Source organism: Sipha flava, unplaced genomic scaffold, assembly GCF_003268045.1.
Source record: "Sipha flava isolate LNK unplaced genomic scaffold, YSA_version1 102_pilon_pilon, whole genome shotgun sequence".
NCBI lineage: Eukaryota > Metazoa > Arthropoda > Insecta > Hemiptera > Aphididae > Sipha > Sipha flava.
The window spans coordinates 499,352-520,119 of record NW_020271716.1 but is presented as its reverse complement, the minus strand read 5'-3'; the positions used below and the strand labels follow the sequence as shown (position 1 = coordinate 520,119).

The following is a 20,768-nucleotide window of genomic DNA, read 5'->3' as shown; positions in this document are numbered from 1 at the left end:
TTATCTGAAACCTAAAAAAAAAAGAAATTCACGGGATAATTGATAATTTATTGAACCTATCATGGATTCGTGGAGAAACAGAGTTCATAATTGTACTCACATTTACAAAAATAGCAGTGCCGTCAGACGTCAGATTGTTCCTATTGTTAAATATTTTACTATCTAAAATTTTTTAAAAAATTATAAAATAGTAAAAAAAAATTGTGAGGATGGGAGATTTTTTCAATTTTTCCATCCCATTTAGTTATGTCGTTTTCTTTTTTTGATCCCCCCCCTTTCAGAAATCATGTCTACGCCACTGATTATATCACCATATAAATCAGAAAAATAAGATGTGTAATTATGTACGAAGTACAAATTATTATATTTTTTGACTGATTTGATGTTCCCGTACCCAAACGTTAATTGGCACTTTGGTAAAATAAGCCGTCAAGTTGATAATTTTATATGAGTATACCGACTGAAAAACCTACTCGAGAAAATACTGATAACGCCACTGATCAATCAATTGCCACAGCAATCCTAAATTTTGACAATATTATTAGCAAGTTCTTAGATCAAAAATGCTAGTGAATATTTTTTTAAATCAAATTTTACTTGAAAACATTATTTTTTTTAAATGTATAAGTAATTAAGATCGATATTATAAATGGATTATTTTTTAAAAATGTTTGTTTATTAATCTTTACTTTATATTTTATTAAAAATATTAATTGACCACACTGACAAGTTAAAGTATTCTTTTATATTGAACAATTCATTTTTAACTAAACAATTTGATTCTATGATTTAACACTCATAAGCCATAAATAACGTACAACATAATTTAAATATACATTTTATTTTAGCGTCGAAGGAAATAAAGGTGAGACGTTTTGGGGCCCGAGATTGTAATTTGTGGTGGACCCACGCGAATTGGTAGTAAATCAGACCCTGTACACGATGGCTGTTTTTTAGATATTATTTACTATTTCTCGTTATTTTTCACTAATTTATTGTGACAGGACGTTACACAATATCACCATTCTCCGTTAGAAACGATTACCGACGAGCCGTACGCTCGTTTCGTGTAATTTCGAGAGAGCAACCGGACGAAAAATCGACAACAAACGATCTGCTACAGTCGTACGTTTACGGGCGCACACGCGCAATGGAACGTCGGCCGAACAGTGTACGCCGCAGCGACTGGCGAACGAGCGCGCGCACAAATAGTTCTGATAACGGCGCGCGCCGCCGCCGCCGCCGCCGCCAATCAACGAGTGCGCTCTTCTGCCGCCGCCGGTCGCCGCGGGGGCGAAGACGATCGCAGGCCACAGCTGCTACTGCCGTTGTCGTTCGTTCGCTCGTCCGCTCGCTCGCTCGCTCGCTAGCTCGTCATCCGGCCCGCAATAACTCCCTCCCACCCGCTCTGCCCGTCACGTCGTTCCGCCGCCCGTCGGTCGCGCGCGCACTCGCCATTCAGAGTTTTACCTCGGCCGGCGAGCTTCCAGTCTCCAGACAGTGCTGCACATACTATTGCCCCTACCCCCCACCACTCAACCGCGTCGTCCCGTATTTATCGTTATTGTATAATTTTTTTTTCTCTCCGCGGCGACGCTTCCTAGCGACCAGCCAGTCGCGCGCCGCACGTCGCCGTCGTTCTCAATCGTTATCATACGCCCGGTGTCGCGCGATTCCGTCTCGTTTTTCCATCGCTCTTCGTATTCTGTTTCCCCCTTTTTTTCTTCTCTTTTTTCTTAATCTCGATTCGTTTCCCGACGAACACGCAAATATTTGGTGTTAATTATTTCCCTCCCACGCTCTTGTTGCGTTTACAGATTTCCACGAGTTGGGACGAAACGTTACGAACACTTGAATTAAAAAATAAATAAATAAATAAATATTGAACATACTGTCCGAGTAAATTAAATCGCAATGTTCGTGCTTCAGTTGATGTTGAACGCGCACAGTTAACGTCGGTAGTATTTGTCAGTACGTTTGATCGGTCAAACAGTCACTCTCTTGCCACTTAATCGAATCAATACCACGATGGCCCCAAAAAGTACGTTGGCGTTTGTTTTATCGTTGGTGTTGTGCAACGGGTTAATTGTGTCGGCTTCATACGGCGGTTCGTTTGTGAGTTCTGTGGAAGTGGTCAACCATACAAAGTTCACTCAGGATGATTCCGGAGATTTGTATGTCAATATCACAGTAGCCATGTTGGGCCGAGGACTCAACGAAAATCTTAAAATCAGGCCTACCTCAAGAGTTGCTTTACGTGGTTCTGAATGTTACAAGAATCATCCGATGAAGAATATTGATTCAGACAATCATATTTTCAAACAGGTTATTTAAATTTTGATGTCACAGTAAATACATGTACTTAATAATATACAGTTATTGATTATGTACATTGAATACATTGTTTTTTGACTTATTAAAGTTTGCGTTTTGACTTTAAAAACTGACTCATAAAAAACAAATTATTGAATATAGTACCTAAGCGAGTTATTATTTAATAGTTTTTTTATTAATGATAAATGTTTTATGTGGATAATATTGTATACAAGTTTGATTATTATTAGTTCATATTTTCTTGTTAAACAAATCATTTTTATTAAAAATGATTTATTTTTGCCTAACTTAGTTTATTTACAATATTACAGTACTTAATAAATATATTTGCTAATACATTTCTATTACAGTATATTTATACATTCACTGATCTAAATTTATTTTAAATAAAAATAATGAATTATATAATAAATCAATTCAAATAATCTGTTTTCAGAATATTCTCTTGGCCTGTTTAATCTAAAGTATTTTGAGTGTATTTGTATAATAATACCATTATTACCATTATTATACCATTAATTTACCTTAAGTATTCATTGTAACATATACCTACCTATTATTCGAGCTAGTCAGTTTACTTCATTTATTAAGAAACTACAGTAAACATTTCTCCCCTTACAAAATATTAAATTTACTTAATTTATGTACATAATACATTACAATTTATATATTCTTATTTTTAAGTTATTTAAATTTAAGGAAGTAACTATATTTTTTTTCCATAAAGTTAAAATATTATTTTATTATTATTAATACTTAATTAGTTATTTTTACATGATTTTTTTTTTAAGAATATATAGGCTCTTCATTTAAGGCTTATTAATGGGATTCAGTATCTTTACTTATGAAAAATAAATATGAATAGTAAAAGACAGATTATTTGTTGAATAACTTTAATGATGTCAATAAATAAAGTTCTAGAAGTATAATATAAATATCCAAATAAAGCTAACAAATGCAATACTTGCTTACTGTTACCTCTTTTTGAGAATTTTTGTAAGCACTGATTTTGTATTGTCAAAATTATAATACAGTTTGAATATATAAATAGTCACTTTTCAAGAAATGATTAGTAAAATTAATATAAATTCAATTTTATAATTATTAAAGTATTAAAGTGATTTTGCTGATCAAGATATAGGAAGTTTATGTTTAGATGCCACAAACCAGTTATTTTTTAAATTTACAAAAAATAAAATAAAAGTGTTAAGTATTGAATGAATTTGTTGAATTTTATTTACGTAATTGTATTAAATTAATATTTGATGAATTCATATATGATATTTTTTAAAAATGTGAAGTATAGATCTAGACTACAAAGTACATGTTTACTTATTAACAAACCGCATAAATTCTGTTTTTATTTTATATTTTTAATATGGATAAAATAAAAGCAATATTAAATTGAGTTTGTTTTATTGGAATAATATAAAAATAATTGTTTAAAGTAAGTATTTGTAAATATCTAAATTTTTGAGTTATAACTAACTATTGAAATTCATAAAATGACTATTTAGTACAATTAATTTACCAGAATAAACTTAGTGTTAATGGTAATATGTTTATTATTAATTAATTAGTTAAAAAATGTTATCTATCTTACTAAAATTGTAGTAGGTATGTCTTGTACCAATTTATAATGATTGACATTTTGAAATACACCTTGATATGGTATTTTATTTGTTTGTTTTATTATTGCAATTTTTATGAATATATTTTTATCCAAGAAAAATTTTATTTTATGGTTTTTTACTGTTAAGTTAATTAATATTTATGGTATAAATATATAGTATAACCCTTTTTAACAATCCATTTTTCCATATTTATGATATTTAATCAGTTATTAATTTTTTTAATTAAATAAATTGAGTACATATCAAATTTTTGTAGAATTCAACAGTAAAAATTAAAAATCACATTTAAAATAATAATTTGTTATTAAAAACTTTCTAAGAAACAATCTTATATCATTTATAAATGATTTTAAAATTTCTAATTAATAACTTTTCATTGGGTACCTATAATGCTCATTACAATATATATTGATTGTAATAATATGATAAATAATAATAATATTACAGTACTATTTACAAAATTGGGATAAGACTATATGTTCGTATAAGACTATTGAATTACGAGTTGAATTTGGTGTACACTACTGTATTACTATCACTATTATTATAGTTAAAAAAATGTATTTTCAAGATTTTTAATAGTCTAGAAACTCAATGAAGAAGTATATTTCCTCATTCCTGTTTAATGCTGAGTAAGACTTCTTTAGAACCAAATAATATTACTTTTTATAACCTGTTTGGTCCAGCATTTTCCTTACAATTCATCAGATCTGAAAATTTTATACCATGGAAATGTAATAAGTTATAGCCTTGCAGGATGGGAAAACATTTATTTTCTATAGTGTTTTATTAGCTCGAGACATCACTTTATAGTCTAATACTTAATGGATTTACTTTCATTCTGGTCTAGATAAGCCAGTGATCTTATGGATTTAAAATGCACCTGGCCTAGTATCTTATCTTATTTTATGAGTTGATTAGTACTGGACAGGCCAATAACAAAAAAGTATGTTTCTCATAACTTGGAGAAAATTGTTACTATTTTAAATTGGTTTATTTAATCACTTAAATGTAATTTTATTTATTTTATCTACTAATAAATAATACTGTTCACATCGCCGAGTCATTAATTGGTAATATATTTTGTGTAAAAGAATTATTTTTTGGGGACTCAAATAGATTATAATTTTTAAATAACATAATTATCTATAAATCTAATAAATAATAAAATAATAATAAAAATATTTATTTAGAAATGTTTTTGTTGCATCATTTATGTTAATAAAATGTGTATTTATTTAGCATTAAATTATCTATTGTAGTTGAAAAACTCCAATTCAACTACTTTTATTGATCAAATATTTTTAATTTAAATTCCTATAATTCTTGAATTAATATTACTGTAGTATGTCGTAAATCATTTCTAAAGAACGACACAACAGTATTTAGATATATTCTATAACCATTATAGTTAGTCGATTACAAAATATATTTACAACTATTATATATATATCTTTACTTTCGTATAATTTGTTTAGAAAATTGGCCAAATTCATATAAAATATTTTAGACTTTTATCAATTTAGTTTTTCAGAATACTCTAATATATTTATTGATCTCTAATAGGTAAACAAGATTTTTATTTTAAATGTTAGACAAAATATTAATAGATTGCTTTTATTACTCACAAGCAAAAAAATGAATGACTAAGACTGAAGTGCTTCTTATTCTTATTTGCTTCTTGACAATATACACTGGATTAAATAAATTGGAGAGTATCATCTTATCCTTAGGATCCAATCTAATCCTTTACAAATAAAATGCACTTATATACTTCTTATGCTGAGACACCTGATAATATAAACTGTTTTATTTAAAATGTTCACTAATTATTTGTAATTATATAATTATATAAAAAATATGTATACTTATATATGACACATATTGATTTATATGTTATTGTAATCATATTTTATATTTATTTGAGATTTTAATAGTTAATGATTTTAACGATCACTTGTGATTCTATAAGTAGAATTTTATAATTAGATACGATTTAAGTAAAAACTTATATTTATTTTTTCAATTTTTGTACAATGCAAATCAGTAACTACACAAGAATTTATGAATTTGAAATATCTTTTGGATTTTTAAAAAAAAATCTTTTAATATTTTAATAATATTATGCGATAAAAATTAGTTGAATTACTATAGTCTTAATAATAATGAAAAAATTTATTTACTACTAATATACTACCATTAACGTCTACTATATACTCAAAGTATTATTTATTACAATGTTTGTAATTTTATTATTATTTGATAAATATAAATTACTTTTTAGTCTCTCATCATGCAGAAGTATTTACAATATTAATACATAATTATTTTAACTCTATATTACTAATACGCCCTCATAATTGATAAAAAACATCAACATTTTCACAAAGATATATAATTTCAATATAAAAACAATAAACATTACTATCAATATTTTACAATAATACATAAATTACTAACTTTTGTAATTTTTAATAGAATATTAATATCTAATTACTATGTGCTAAAACATCGAGAAAAATATATTTGAATATTAATAATATTCTTTTAACTTTATTTATACGAATATGTTTTAGGGACGTAAAATGTCGACAAGTTATTAATCTTTGTATACAATAAAGTTCGATAGGTCCAACCGCAACACGTCAAAATCTAAACATTATTTGTAAAGTATGTATCGAAGATTTCTAGATTTTTTAGCATACACCACTAGGTCTTACAAAATGACAAGGTAGTGACGATGATAAATGACACAATTTAAAAATAACTGAAGAAAATGCATTATGTCATTTATGAATATTTTACATATTATTTTAATATCTGTATTTTAAAATAGACGTTTAAAATATTATTTATTTTCTATTTTAGGTTCAGTTAGGTTTGTTATAATTTAGCGCATGTTCTTTTAAGATGAGTAATGAATTTACTTAATTATTATATTTTAATACGCTTATTACCAATTATTTTCATCAAAATCAACAGGAATTTTTTTTTTTGAACTAAGTAAATTTCCCATTAAATCGTTTTTTAAACGTATAATTTTGTAATAAAGAGCATTTTCATTCTTGGTTTTTACATATTTAAAAATATTAGGGTTCCTGTTAGGGTCAAAATGTCGGTATTTTTCGAGTTATTTTTTTCAGTATGTATGTATTACATATTATCTACTGGTAGAATAAAAATATTTTTTAAGATGATATATTATTCTAATTTTGATTGAAATTGAATTCCAGTTTAGTGTACTTACTTGAGCCTGGTAATTTTCTATATTTTGTATTTTTCTGAATAAGTATATTATTCCTTGTAATATTTTTTTACATTTTAATAATTTATGATTACTTTTTATCGATTTATGCAATTTTCATTTAATTTTGTGTTTTAATATATTTTAATACTTTGATGACTTAACAAATATTTGACCGAGGAAAATAATTATTTATTTTCAACATAATAGTGTATTATTAGATAATATTTAAGTATTCATTAGGTATTTAAAATCTTATATAATAAATAAATATTGTATGTTCTAGTGACTACGTTTATTGTTAATGACTCGGAAAAAACGAAGAAACAATGTCTAACCCTGCTATTGAATTCTAAATTATGATATAATTCAAATCTTACTACATTTAACTCTTACTAATAATTTAATTATTAAAAACAATTTCGTCACTTAGGTATTCGAGCGCATATTCTAGCTTTACAAAAACGTCCCATAATTGTTGTAAAAACATGTTTTATTGCAAATAAATAGGAAAAATAACTTTTTAAGGTATAGTTTGTGATAATTTTTCATTCGCATGAATTATGAATTTACTCTATTGATATGTAAAAAATATTGATAAAAAACAAATATAAAAAAATCATTGCGAAAGCATTTCTTCCTCGTGTGACTCAGAGTAGTACTTTTATATTAATATATTTTTTTTTACATTTGATATTTATCAGTTTTTAACTGTTATCGATTTAAAAAAAATTCTACTTAAACTATTGTGTAAAAAAAAAAATTAAGAATATAGTTTGCTCTTTCGAGTATTTGTATAAGAAAATGTATAATGTTTTAAAGTATTGCAAACTAATGTTTCAAAAAAAGTATAAACAAATTGATGGTTTACTTATTATATTTATGTTTCTTGTGACTGTCAATATAATTAAAAACTATGTTAGTTAAATATTTTTTATTTAACAATTTTTAAATATTTTATGTTATAAATTCTTAAATTCATGTTATTCATGAAATGCAGAAATTAAAATAATTACGTGATTATTAAAACAAGTTGATAGCAATCGATAGGAAATATTTTATTAGTAGTGCCTTCAAAAAAAAATTGGCACGTTGATACAAAATAGTTTTGAATTTTGCGTTTAACGTATAATATAGAATATACCTAAATTATACAATATTGTGCAATTTGTATAGGTTATTCTCATTTTTATTTCCTTCTTGATACTCAGAAGTTTGATTACACAGACTTAGATAGTTATAGTTAATTCTATATATTACTATAGTAATATCATAATTTTTTTGTTATTTATCGTGTCCATATCATTTAGGTTCATATCGTATATTTTGGCTTTGTTATTATTGTGATCTGAATGAATTTAAGTTTGTGTGTTTGCGTGTACGTTTTTGTGTAAGTTTATGTTTATGAACTTGTCTATTTAGAATTCAATTTAATTTGTGCTACATTCACTAACATACTAATATTGAGTTTCTTGCAATGTAGCTGAGAGCAATCAAGTGTAAAATGTTAGCAATCGTCCATGTTACGAATACTCGTCAATACATCTATAGCAAAATTATTGCCATTCGTGTTATTGTTATTCCTTTTTAATGATTTGAGTATATTTTTGTAGTTGGTTGGGAAAGCAATTTAATAATTCGATGACAAGTAAAATAATATTGAGAATTATAAATTATTATTTTTTAAATCAAAAAAAAAAAAAGTGAATACTAATAAGTAAAAGTACTAAAAAGTAAATAATGCCGTCGAAAATATTTTTATTTTATCTGTTAACAATTAAACTTGTTGTACACAAAACAATCGATACTTTCTTCTTTATATTCTTATAATATATTAGTAAATTAATTAATATTAAGTATTAATGAATTTAATTAAATTTAATAATTATAATATAATCATATTATATGATTATATGATTATATTTATTATATTATTATTATATTTATATTATATAAATCATATTTATAATTTTGTACAATTAGAATAGTATTCCATAAGAAAAAATCAATATCTTGTATATTAGTCTTATATTTGATTTAGACTACCTTTTGTAATGTTACATAATATATATTCTGCCTCTTTACATTAACATATTTTACTTAAGTATAAAAAACGTACGTAGTCTACAAAGGTTAGGTAAGTCAATATTTTCAATGGGTTGGATTAAACAGGGTTGGATACATGTTTATAGTTACGTCTTCACTAGTTTTATAAGATAATAATATTATTTTATAAAATAATTAAATAATTTATAAAATTATAGTTCTCTGTTAAAATTTAAATTTAAAAAATTTGACCACAAATATTCATTACTACTCATTATTATTGAAAATTTATACAAAGCTACTTAATTATTTAGATAACCTCACCTCACGAAACATATTATAGTTAAAATTGAATTAATTAAGTTGTATAATTATTGAAATCTAATATAAATTCATAAAATTCTTTATATCTAATATACGTAGTTATGATAGATATACCGAGTAAATCTAAGATATTTCAATAAACTTAGAATAACTCTTCAGTAAGCCTTGATATTATGTTAGATTTGAAGGTGGCTGCTATCGAATTTAAAAAAGATTTTGAATTCAACTCAAATAATTTAGGTGTTGGGTTTTGTAAAAGGTTCATTTTTTCAGTATTTATATAAAAAAAAAAAAAAAATAGGTACCTATAAAAATGATAAAACACCATTAGAACATTCAATGATTAACTTTGATTTAAATTAATACTTCAAAATGTGAATACTTAAAATATAAAGTAATACTTAAATTTAATATTAAACTAACTATTAAAATTGATATGATATTTTCTTTGGATAGTAAATCATTTTATATTATATATTGATATTAAATCATTTGATGATTTTATTCTGTAAATATTTTATTTTATTTTATTATATTATTTATTTTAACCACCAAAAAAACTTTAACTTAAAATGACTAATGTTTTTTTCTCAACTATATATATTTTACACTGCTTAATTGTTTTTTAAGCTCTCATTAAATATTAATTTTTTGTTTATGCCCATCATAATTATAAAATATATAATTGTATATAATTATATAATTATAACATAATTTGTTACATAAACATGATTATTCAGATATATTTTTTATCCAATTTTTGAATACATTTTTTTAAAATCGACTCTCTCACTCTTAAGAAATTATCCCTTTAAATCCCACTGTAAATTATCAAAACATTTTTCAGAATAAATAACATTACAATATTAATTATGAAGTTGGTAGGTAATACTGAGTGATTGGAACAAAAAAAGCATACAATTTTAAAAAACTGTATATTATTGGAAACGTGTAATGTTATAAAATTAGTAGTAAAAAAAAGCGATTTCCAATAAAGTACCGAGAATAAACATTAGTTTAATTTATAAAAAATAAATATACTAAGTTGGTATAATAGAATTTGGACTCTTTGAACTTATTTTTATAGCTTAAAATGTAAGTGAAATATTTTACTAAAATTGTGTCTCTTGGTTACATTTTTAAGATTAACATTTTATTTTATAACACATAAGTAAAATGTTCCATAAAATTGCAATAAAATAAAAAACTATTTATTCTTGGAAATGTTTTATAAAGAATGAGATTAAAAATACTCAGTTACATTTACTTTTATGAGTCCTAGAAAATTAGTTAAGTAATGAACGAACTCCAGTGCCACGTAATACAATCACTGTTCAAACTAAATATTACGTAATTAGTAAATGCTCATATATTACGTGTGGTTATCTGTTGACTGTTGTTATTACTAAAGATATGTAATCGTGTAAAGTTTAATTCAAACTTCTTATACATTTTTCGCTTATGGAAACTCGTTATTATTTTATAATTCATATTTATTTATAATTACTTAGTAAGTTAAAGTATAATAACAAATCAATTAAAATTTTTTATTTATCTAAATAATTATATAAGTACATTAATAATGATTAGCGTAATAAATTTATTTTACAAAAACGAGCTCATAGAACAGCTGTATTCGATCTTGTAATTTTTTTCAAATATTATTCAGTTGTTTCTCATTAGAACTGATCTCAATCAATGTTTATCATGAAACTATAAATACTAAATTCTACTATTTAAATACTTTAAAATACTTATCAATAATTATTTGAAAATAATGCACTCCTGCAAATTACTATATTATCATAAAATCGTATCAATAAATATTAAAAATTAAATAAAATAGCAATTAAACAGTTATATGGTATTAATTAGTTTAAATCAATAAATATTAATCAAACTGATATTTAACAGTGATAAACTGAACTAAGTATACTATTTATAATTTAAATTGTCAAATTGAATGTTGAATTATGTCATTATGATACAAACATGTTGAGAACCTCAGTTTAAGATAGTGTGATAATACCTTCTTCTTCTCTTTTGTCTTTCTCTCATCTATTTTGGGTTGGCCACTCTTGTTCTAAACCTCCACTCATCTTGATTTTCTGCATCCTCTACGTACGCACCAACATATCATTCTCAATTGTATTCAATCATCTCTGTTTTGGTCTTCCTCTTTTCCCTTCAATATTCATTTTCATGACAACTCTTATTGCATTTGCTTCTTCTAGCCTCATGCCAAAACCATCTCAGTCTATTTTCTCTCAACTTGTCCATTATAGACGCTATACCAATACTACCTCTCACATATTTGTTCCTTATTATTATTCTTTATTATTACTATCTTTTCTTGTCACTTTATTCATGATAATATAGACTTGATAATATAGACTTGATAATATTTTCTGATTTTATTATAATTTTATTTTATTTACTTATATAATCAATTATTATTTTAAATTAAAAAAAAAATAAAAATAAATTTGTTGTAAATTTGACAAATTTCAAAAATTAGTTTTTTGTTTTATTAATTTAAATTTAAATTCATATTAATGCTTTTTTGAATACATTAATATATGAGATATCTGTTAGTATTTTTTCTCTGAATCAAATCAAAACTTAATCAGTTTTTACTCTAATTAAAAATAAGTCTATGTTTTCTATCATGCTTATCGTTGAAAATATTTTAAACAAATTGAACATCTACACGTTAAATAAATTATTAAGGTAGATTTAACAAATTTAATAAAATCATATTATTAATAAGAAACCAATTTTTTTTTTATATAACTAGGTACTGTTATTTATATTTACAATTTAAATGAACATGCGAAGACGTTAGGTACTTCGATGTATTAAGAGTATTGCATTTATTAACATAAGTATGCAAGCGCCTTTCTTTTTTAATTTAAAATCATTCTGTAAAATAGCACTGTAAAGTAACTTCTTGGAGCTATTTTTTTTCCTATAATAATTTGATATGCTTTTATATAAGAATTATTATATAATATTATTATTTTATTGTGATTAAAAGTCCATTTCTTAAGAATTTGATAAAAGTACGTAATTAAAATAACGATAACTTATATATTTTTATTGAAATTTTGCTCATATTTTATTTATTTTAAATTTTATAAAAGTATTTTGAATAGTAAAAAGTGAACTACTAAGATGTTTTGATGAAGAAAAATAATTATTATAAAAATATATTTGAAAGTTCTTTTGGACACAAATGTTATCTATCATGTTTACATTTGTCTGTGTATTAGAAATAATTGATAAATTTTTCAAAAATCGTATGTTTATACTATTTCTGTATTTATTCAAATATTTATGTATTTTAAAAATACAACATTTGATTAATTTTCATGGCTAATTGATTTTTATTAACATTTTATTTAACGTCATTAATATGTATATACATCAGAATATAAGAAATATAATATTTTTCAAAACTCGAAATAGTTTTAATTTATGCAATCATTTAATTTGTGATTATATTTTGAATCTAATCAAGTTTCAGGTAAATAATTTAGGATTTTAAAATTGTTGTAGGCATTACAAAATGCATGTTAGTGCGTTCAATTTATGTGTATTCATTTTAAATCGTTTCGTGGAATTTGTACAGTTAAAATTCAATAAATTATCAGAAGATGAGCGAGTTAAACTAAAGAAAAATACGGCATTGTTCTTTTACTTTAAAAATAACGTCAGCACTTATCAAATGTTATCGCTGAACATACTGTGAATAGTAATTTTCACGTTGGCATTTTAGTGATTTTTCACACCGTAGCTCGGTCCCTAAAATCTCAAATTCACAACATCATATGTTGAATAAAATGTGAAATTTCCATAATCATACGGCTACTGTTATTTTATTTATTTTTTCAGTTATGGACAAACGGCACATATTTGTTGATGAGTATCACGTTCAAGTTTGACAGAGACCTGACCACACGAAATATGTACCTATGTGCGTACGAGTCGCGAAAACCATCCAACGGACTGACATCATCGTTGTGGAACATATTTAATGGTTTTAGTGATAATAATGATGGCCGATGGGTAAACCAGGGCGATTCTGTTGTCATCAGGTCCGATGAAATGGTAATACAGTCTGCCGATTCAAAGGATTCTTTGCTCAGCAGGTGAGCGACCTCGAACTATCAATAAATTATGTTGCACTGCTGTTATACAAGGCGTTTGTTGCACTTTTAGTTTTGTTCTTAACAATATGCACGCGAATCCATTTCGATTTTAAAAATTACTTTTCGCTTTCAATAGCTACACGTTGTTGGGCTTCTTAAAACAATGTGTCTTTCGAATCACGAAATAAATTGTTCTAATGTATTATTGCTATTCAGAATTTCTTTTATTCTAATTGGAATATTACACATTTACATTCGATGAATGAATTTAATTAAATTGTTCGAACTCAGAAATAATATTCCATTTATTTTATTTAAGTCTCGGGGTAAAAAAATGTTCTAGTATTTTATTTATATTTTACAACATTTTTTCTTTTATCTTTTTTATACCTGATAGTATATTCTTATTAATTTAAAACAAGTTATGATCTACAATTGATTGTTGTTACATTTAAATTAAATTGATTATTCAATACGTGTGTTTGTATTATTTTATTTTCAATGTATTGTTATTTTATCAATACGAGCTTTTTATAATTTAAAATAATTTGATTTTATATATATAAATAGAATGTACATGTTTAAAAATCAACATTATAATAATAATATGTAAAAATTAAAATCAAATTTAATAGTTATTGAGATTAAGTACTTATTTTTATAGAACGCTAAACTGAAACAGTAAAGCTTTAAACTCAATTATACTTCTGATTTATTAGGTGTTTATTATTAGGTACGTTTCAATATATATGTATACATTTTTGGAACAAAAAAATAATTATTTCTGATGTATTGACTTATAAGCTATTTTACTAAAACTCATAATATTAGTTGGTAATAATTAGTATAGTTTTGAATTAATAAGGTAGGATTTTTTTTACTTGACTTTGGTATCATTACATTAATTATTAAATATATGGAGAATGTTAATTTCATTGAATTTTGTATTTTTTGTTTTCACATTTTTTTTTGGGATGAAAGTTTATTTTAATTATAATTTATTTTTCGTTATATTTAACAGACAAAGGAGACAGCAAGGTCATATGTTGAAAAATGTTACACCCCTAGCTACAGCATACATGTCGCAAGTAAATTTATTTGGCTTGCGGATGGAATATTCAGATGCAGGTGTAGACTATGATGATCAAGGTGTGCCACAATTATTGGTACAACGAATGGCTCTGTTTCGTTTATTCGGTAGTGGTTGGTCTGAGAATACATTATTTGTCCTTACTGAAAAAACTGGTGACAGAGGTGGTCCATGCGAATTTCCTATCGGGGAGGTTCAGAAAGTATGTAACATTTTTTTATTAAATATACTTAATATAAGTTCATCATTTTTTTTTTTTTTTTTTATAAAAATTGTTTCGGATTCTCAAGTGTATTTATACAAAATGTGTTAAAATGGAAACCGTCAATAATAAACATCCGTGTTATAGTTAAATTGTATACATACATTTATAAATAATGTGAATCAATAATTTTCGTTGAATATTTGAATATTTACCCATTGCATAAACCAAATACCATTAAAATTAAATATTATTCCTACGTGGTGTTTTTTAGGTAAACATTTCAAGCGAAGACCCAAACACAGTTCAGCTAAGCATTATCCTACCACAAGCCAGTAAAGCTGGTACAATATTTTTCTTTTGCTCGAAAGAGAGTAATATCCCTACCTCGGTTTGGACACATATGGGTACCGAATATTACAAAAAGATGGGAGTATACGAAAAAATGTTACCGTTTTGGCTGCAAGTGGCTATCATTCTCACATGCCTGTCATTTTCTTCCCTTTTCTCTGGTCTAAATTTGGGCTTAATGTCATTAAATCGAATGGACTTGAAGATCATTTGTAATACGGGTACGGATGCGGAACGCAAGTACGCCAAAGCTATACTGCCCGTGCGTATTCACGGTAACTACCTGTTGTGCAGTATTCTGCTAGGAAACGTTATGGTCAATTCGATATTCACTATTCTGTTGGACGATTTGACATCCGGCTTGGTGGCGGTTATAACGTCCACGCTAGCCATTGTTATTTTCGGTGAAATCACTCCGCAAGCTGTTTGTTCACGTCACGGTTTGATGATCGGTGCCAAAACCATATACGTCACGAAAACCGTAATGGTATTAACCACACCGCTGTCTTGGCCCATAAGTAAAGCTTTGGATTGGGCACTTGGCGAGGAAATCGGTAGCACGTATAACAGAGAACGTCTAAAGGAGTTAGTCAAGGTTAGTGATATTTATTTCATTCTTTTATACGAAACATATTTTAACACTTACAAACATACACTACACTACATACTACATAATAGTTATGTATTAGTATTTAACCAAAGAGAATTGCATGGATTTCTTATAATTGTCAAGTTTTCAATTGGTCATAGATATTTAGTCCAATGGTTATAAATAATATAATAAATATATATCAGTATGTTATCAGTGACTTTAGTAAATCTGAATACCACTGTTTGATCTACTAATTTTATTAATATATTTCATTGTTGGGTTTAATTTTTTTCTTAAATGTTTAAAATATAACGATGCAAAGGACTGTAGTTATATATCTATTTTTTATGTTTTTTGTTCCTTATGTTCTTTATTTCAACTCAAACTATTACTTGTCCTATAAATTACTATTATAAGCTTATAATTAAATAATTATTATTTTACATAGGGCTTAAGTTAGTTTTGTAAATAATTTGATGCAATTTGAACATAAGTGTAAATTATAACTCGACAGTATTGTAAGTTTATCTTCGATATATTTTAATAGGAAATCAAACTACTTTATTCGAAAACATTATCATGTATTAGTGGTGTAACTAATAAATGATAATGTTATTTTGATTAGTTTGTGTCAAGCTAATGTTTAAACATTTAGTTTCAATCAATGATTCTATCCAGAAGAATTCCATTTAATGATAAATTAATGATTGATTTATAATAGGATTTTAAATTGTCTATACATACATTTAAATTAACATCCATAATTTTTGATTTAAAATTAAATATAAAATAATTATATTTATATTTATATTATTCATAACAAATGATTGTTAGGAGGACGTGATACACAAAGGTGTACGCATGTAAAGATACCTAGATCAATGAAAATACGGATTACATTACGTGAGCATACATGTGAGTGCGTAACACGAAATTCAGGTAGAGCCTTCAGTGAACCTATAAATATAACAAAACATTTATTTACGATTATTAGATAGGAAAATTATACTTTGCGGACATAACTGATCAATGTAAAATTGTAGCAGAAACTTTTTTTATTTTTAAGAGAGCAATCAAATATTACGTCAGACAGGACTCCTCCTCCTCCTATCTTACGTCAACGTTTTTCATGAAACCCCTAAATTATTTTATTGTTATTAATCAAATTAATTTCTTCAATAATCAAAATAAAGATAATAATAAAAATTATAAGATGGCACGTCTTCGATGCTGTCGTTAACTGATCGACTTTTGCTTTTATCTCGCGTTTATTCGAATTTTGATTGATATGATGTTGACATTAGTTTGAGATTTAGCCTCTTTCCCTCCATATAAGGTACTATCAGATTTCTCGAACCCCTTCCTCACTGGTCTGCTGACATAATACTTAAATGTTCCCAAAGAAGTGAACATTATCTATGATGTAATCATTTTTATTTTTTCGATAACTTATCTTAATATTTTTTGTTTGTTTATAAAAAAAATATATTAAGAAATAATATTAAAAAATAACTATGGATCCATTAATCCTAATAAAAATAAAAAAATAAATAAAAATACTACATCGTAGTTAATGTTCTGCTGTTAATGACAAAACAAAATTGGACCCTTCATTATAAAGATACATGGTGCGTATATTTATACATTATTATATTTATTATAAATAATTATTTATATTTATATGTTATTTATGATGGTTGCGTACCGGGTAAAACGTATTGTTACTCATGGTTGTGTTTCGGCTGTATCACGTTCTCTTCAATTTATATGAAATTTAAAAAATGCATGCTCAGCTTATAATTTATATTTTTAAAACAGACAAAATGTATTGTGTTGTTATCACATTAACAAAGTATACAAACTGAAAATTCATAATACATGGCTTTTTGTATGGATTTCAGTTTTGATAATTTATTTATTGAATAAATTATTCATGGTAGAATATTAACTAACTAATTAATTCAATAACACTTAATATAAATTGCAATTGACGATGCATGGAACATTAAGGTAATGTACAAATAATATTGCAGAGTGAAACATCAGTGTTTTTTTTTTTTTTTACTAATACATAATAATTATTTTACTATTAAATTTAATCTTTTAATTTCTATTAATTATTTTTATAATGTAATTCAATAACTTGTGTTTAACATAAAAGCATACATTTATCAAATTTAATAAGTTTTTATTAATTTTAAAAAAAAACAATATATAATCTATAAAAAATATAATTTATTTTTCATAAGAAATTTTAAGTGAAATTATTTCTTATTAAATATTTCAAATTTTGAATAGATATTTAACTCTAAGAAAATATTACCTGTTTTTAATATTGATCATAAAAAAATAAATAATTTTAGTATTTAAAATATAAGTTATTACAAAACAATTGGACTAGGTTATCTCTATCAACTTAGCAGGTATCTCAGTTAGGATACCCTAAAAAAATTTAACTTTTTTAATTATAAAATATGTTTTTTTATATTTTAATTATAAATTAATTGTATAAAATTATTGTTAATTAATAACGTTAAATAATTTAACTGAAAAAAGTTATTGTTGATAATTAAGTTGGTAGGTTCTAACTAGAGCTAGATAGTCTTTTCACTCAGTTGATTATTTATCTATTAAAAATTATTTATAATTTTGTTTCTGTATAAAAATCATATTATTGATTTTAAAATATAAAAATACACCATAATTTTGTTAAAATATGTTGTGCTTACAGCATAAAACCACTAGATGTCATCATAATCGTTTGTATTCAACTAGATAAAAATAAGTATACAGTCATAAAGAACTTTCTATTATATTTTGGTTGTTAAATACCCTTTTTTATCAAGTTAATTGCAAAATATTACAGCGATGTCTAGTGGCTGCGTCATCATAGGTACTAACAATACTTACTTATTATTTTACTTTATATTATTAAGTAGGTATAATAATTAGTTTAATAGTAACAATAGGATTGCACATCTGTAGTAAAACCAATGAAAATATAAACATAATTTGATACGAATAATTTAATAATTTCCACCATAGTTTTTTTCACCGATAACCATTTTAGTATTAAATATGTACTAACTTATTACAAAATATTTAGGGTGTTTTTAGCAGAAATCGTATTTATGATTTTTTTTTTTTTTTTTTTAAGTTGAATTATGTAGATAATATAAAAAAAAAAAAAACACAATTTATTTCAGGCTAATTTTTAATGGAGCATTATACAATTATGCTTCATCTGTTCTTATAATAATAATAAGCAAATGGGGTACGGTATCATATAATGGTTAGCCACAATTGTCTTTCGGGGTCATGGTTAAACTACGTCCGGTTTTATTTCCTGGATGTGTGATCACCCGAATATTTAACTACAAATCGATGATCATGCATTCACATGTGTTTCGACCTACCCAGTACCCACAAACCGACATAAAACTTTCAGTTCCTCTTTTACACTTGATAGTTGTAAGTCGCAGGTTAAACAAATAATAAAAAATAAAAAGTAATCAGGATCAAACAGTTATAATCTTATTCTAAAAAATTGTTTAATTGTAATAAATAAATTCAACAGTCTTTTGTTTATCTTAGAAGTCCATTTAAAAACCCTATTATTTATTCAAATAAAGTATACTTTATTCATTAATGTACATATTATAGGTTTTTTATTGGCCTTAAAATAATGTGTGTTGAGCCCAGACTCAAGTATTTAACATCTTAAGTTAAAAATATAAACCGATAAAATAATAGGTATTTGTGATATTTACACATAATCTTTATTTAAGAACAAAATTTGTAAACTCTTAACTTGGGTGTTATATTTTTTGTATACCGCGTAGTATAAAATAATGACTTATAAACAAAGAAATATTTTACACAATCATTGTTTATGCCCTTTTTATGCCAATATTTTTTTCCTCCTACACTCGAATTTATGAAACAAAATTCCTTGAAGTTTGCTGTTCTACCATTAAGTATAATAATAAAAAATATTAAAATTATTTATGATAAATTTTGTTTTTATCTACACCATTTCACGATCGTCTTTTATCGTGTAATATAATATCATTAACGACTACACGTTGTATTATTAATAAATAAATATTTATTTTTATTTCATTCGCATACAAGGATATGCCGACATATTACGTTAATGAAATAATAAGATGCCAATGAGTTTCTCATTCTCTTCCTACAGTTATATATTGTTACAAGTATTATTGAAAATATTTTGTTAAGACAAATTTTAAATTTCTATCTACAATTCAAATCAAAAATATTAGTTGATTTTTTTTAATGCAAAAACTATATAAAATCACATTTGATATAAGATAAAACATTAATACTTTCAAAAAAATATTAAGAAAATTATATGGATTCTGGGAAATATAAGTGTTATAGGTTTAACATACGTCAGACGAGAACTTATTTAATCATTGGAAAATTTATATTAGATAATAGTAATAAAATTAATAGTATGTGCATTTGTAGTTATTTAACTTTATGTTGTGACTATAATGCATTTAATGACAGTTGTTTTAAGATGATTGGATCGCACACATTACGTGTGCAACGTACGTATAAGATCAATGAATCGTTGCTGCGTTATTATGCTGTTTCAAGGTCGCATAACTTATCGGTTTTTTTTATTTAAGATACATATTATGTACAGATATATTTTTTTTCAGACCCTTCCATTAAAATTTATCTAAAACAATTCACCATATGATTATATGCTTGTAATCTATTATATTCGTTGTTTCTTGATATATTTTACAATATACAATCGAAAACAAT

General features: G+C 25.2%; 1 protein-coding gene across 3 annotated transcripts in view; it reads left to right on the top strand.

The window, feature by feature from the left end:
- Nucleotides 1–1,299: 1,299 nt before the first annotated feature.
- Nucleotides 1,300–20,768, top strand: part of LOC112681264 (metal transporter CNNM4) — a 71,878-nt gene continuing 52,409 nt past the window's right edge. For 2 of the 3 annotated variants that reach the window (XM_025551535.1, XM_025551540.1), the window contains exons 1-4: nt 1,300–2,325; nt 13,477–13,733; nt 14,755–15,025; nt 15,300–15,971. In XM_025551535.1, coding sequence (XP_025407320.1) covers nt 2,029–2,325; nt 13,477–13,733; nt 14,755–15,025; nt 15,300–15,971 — 1,497 coding nt within the window. In that variant the 5' untranslated portion in view covers nt 1,300–2,028. The remainder of the gene's footprint in view (nt 2,326–13,476; nt 13,734–14,754; nt 15,026–15,299; nt 15,972–20,768) is intronic. The other variant, XM_025551531.1, reaches the window with a different exon arrangement.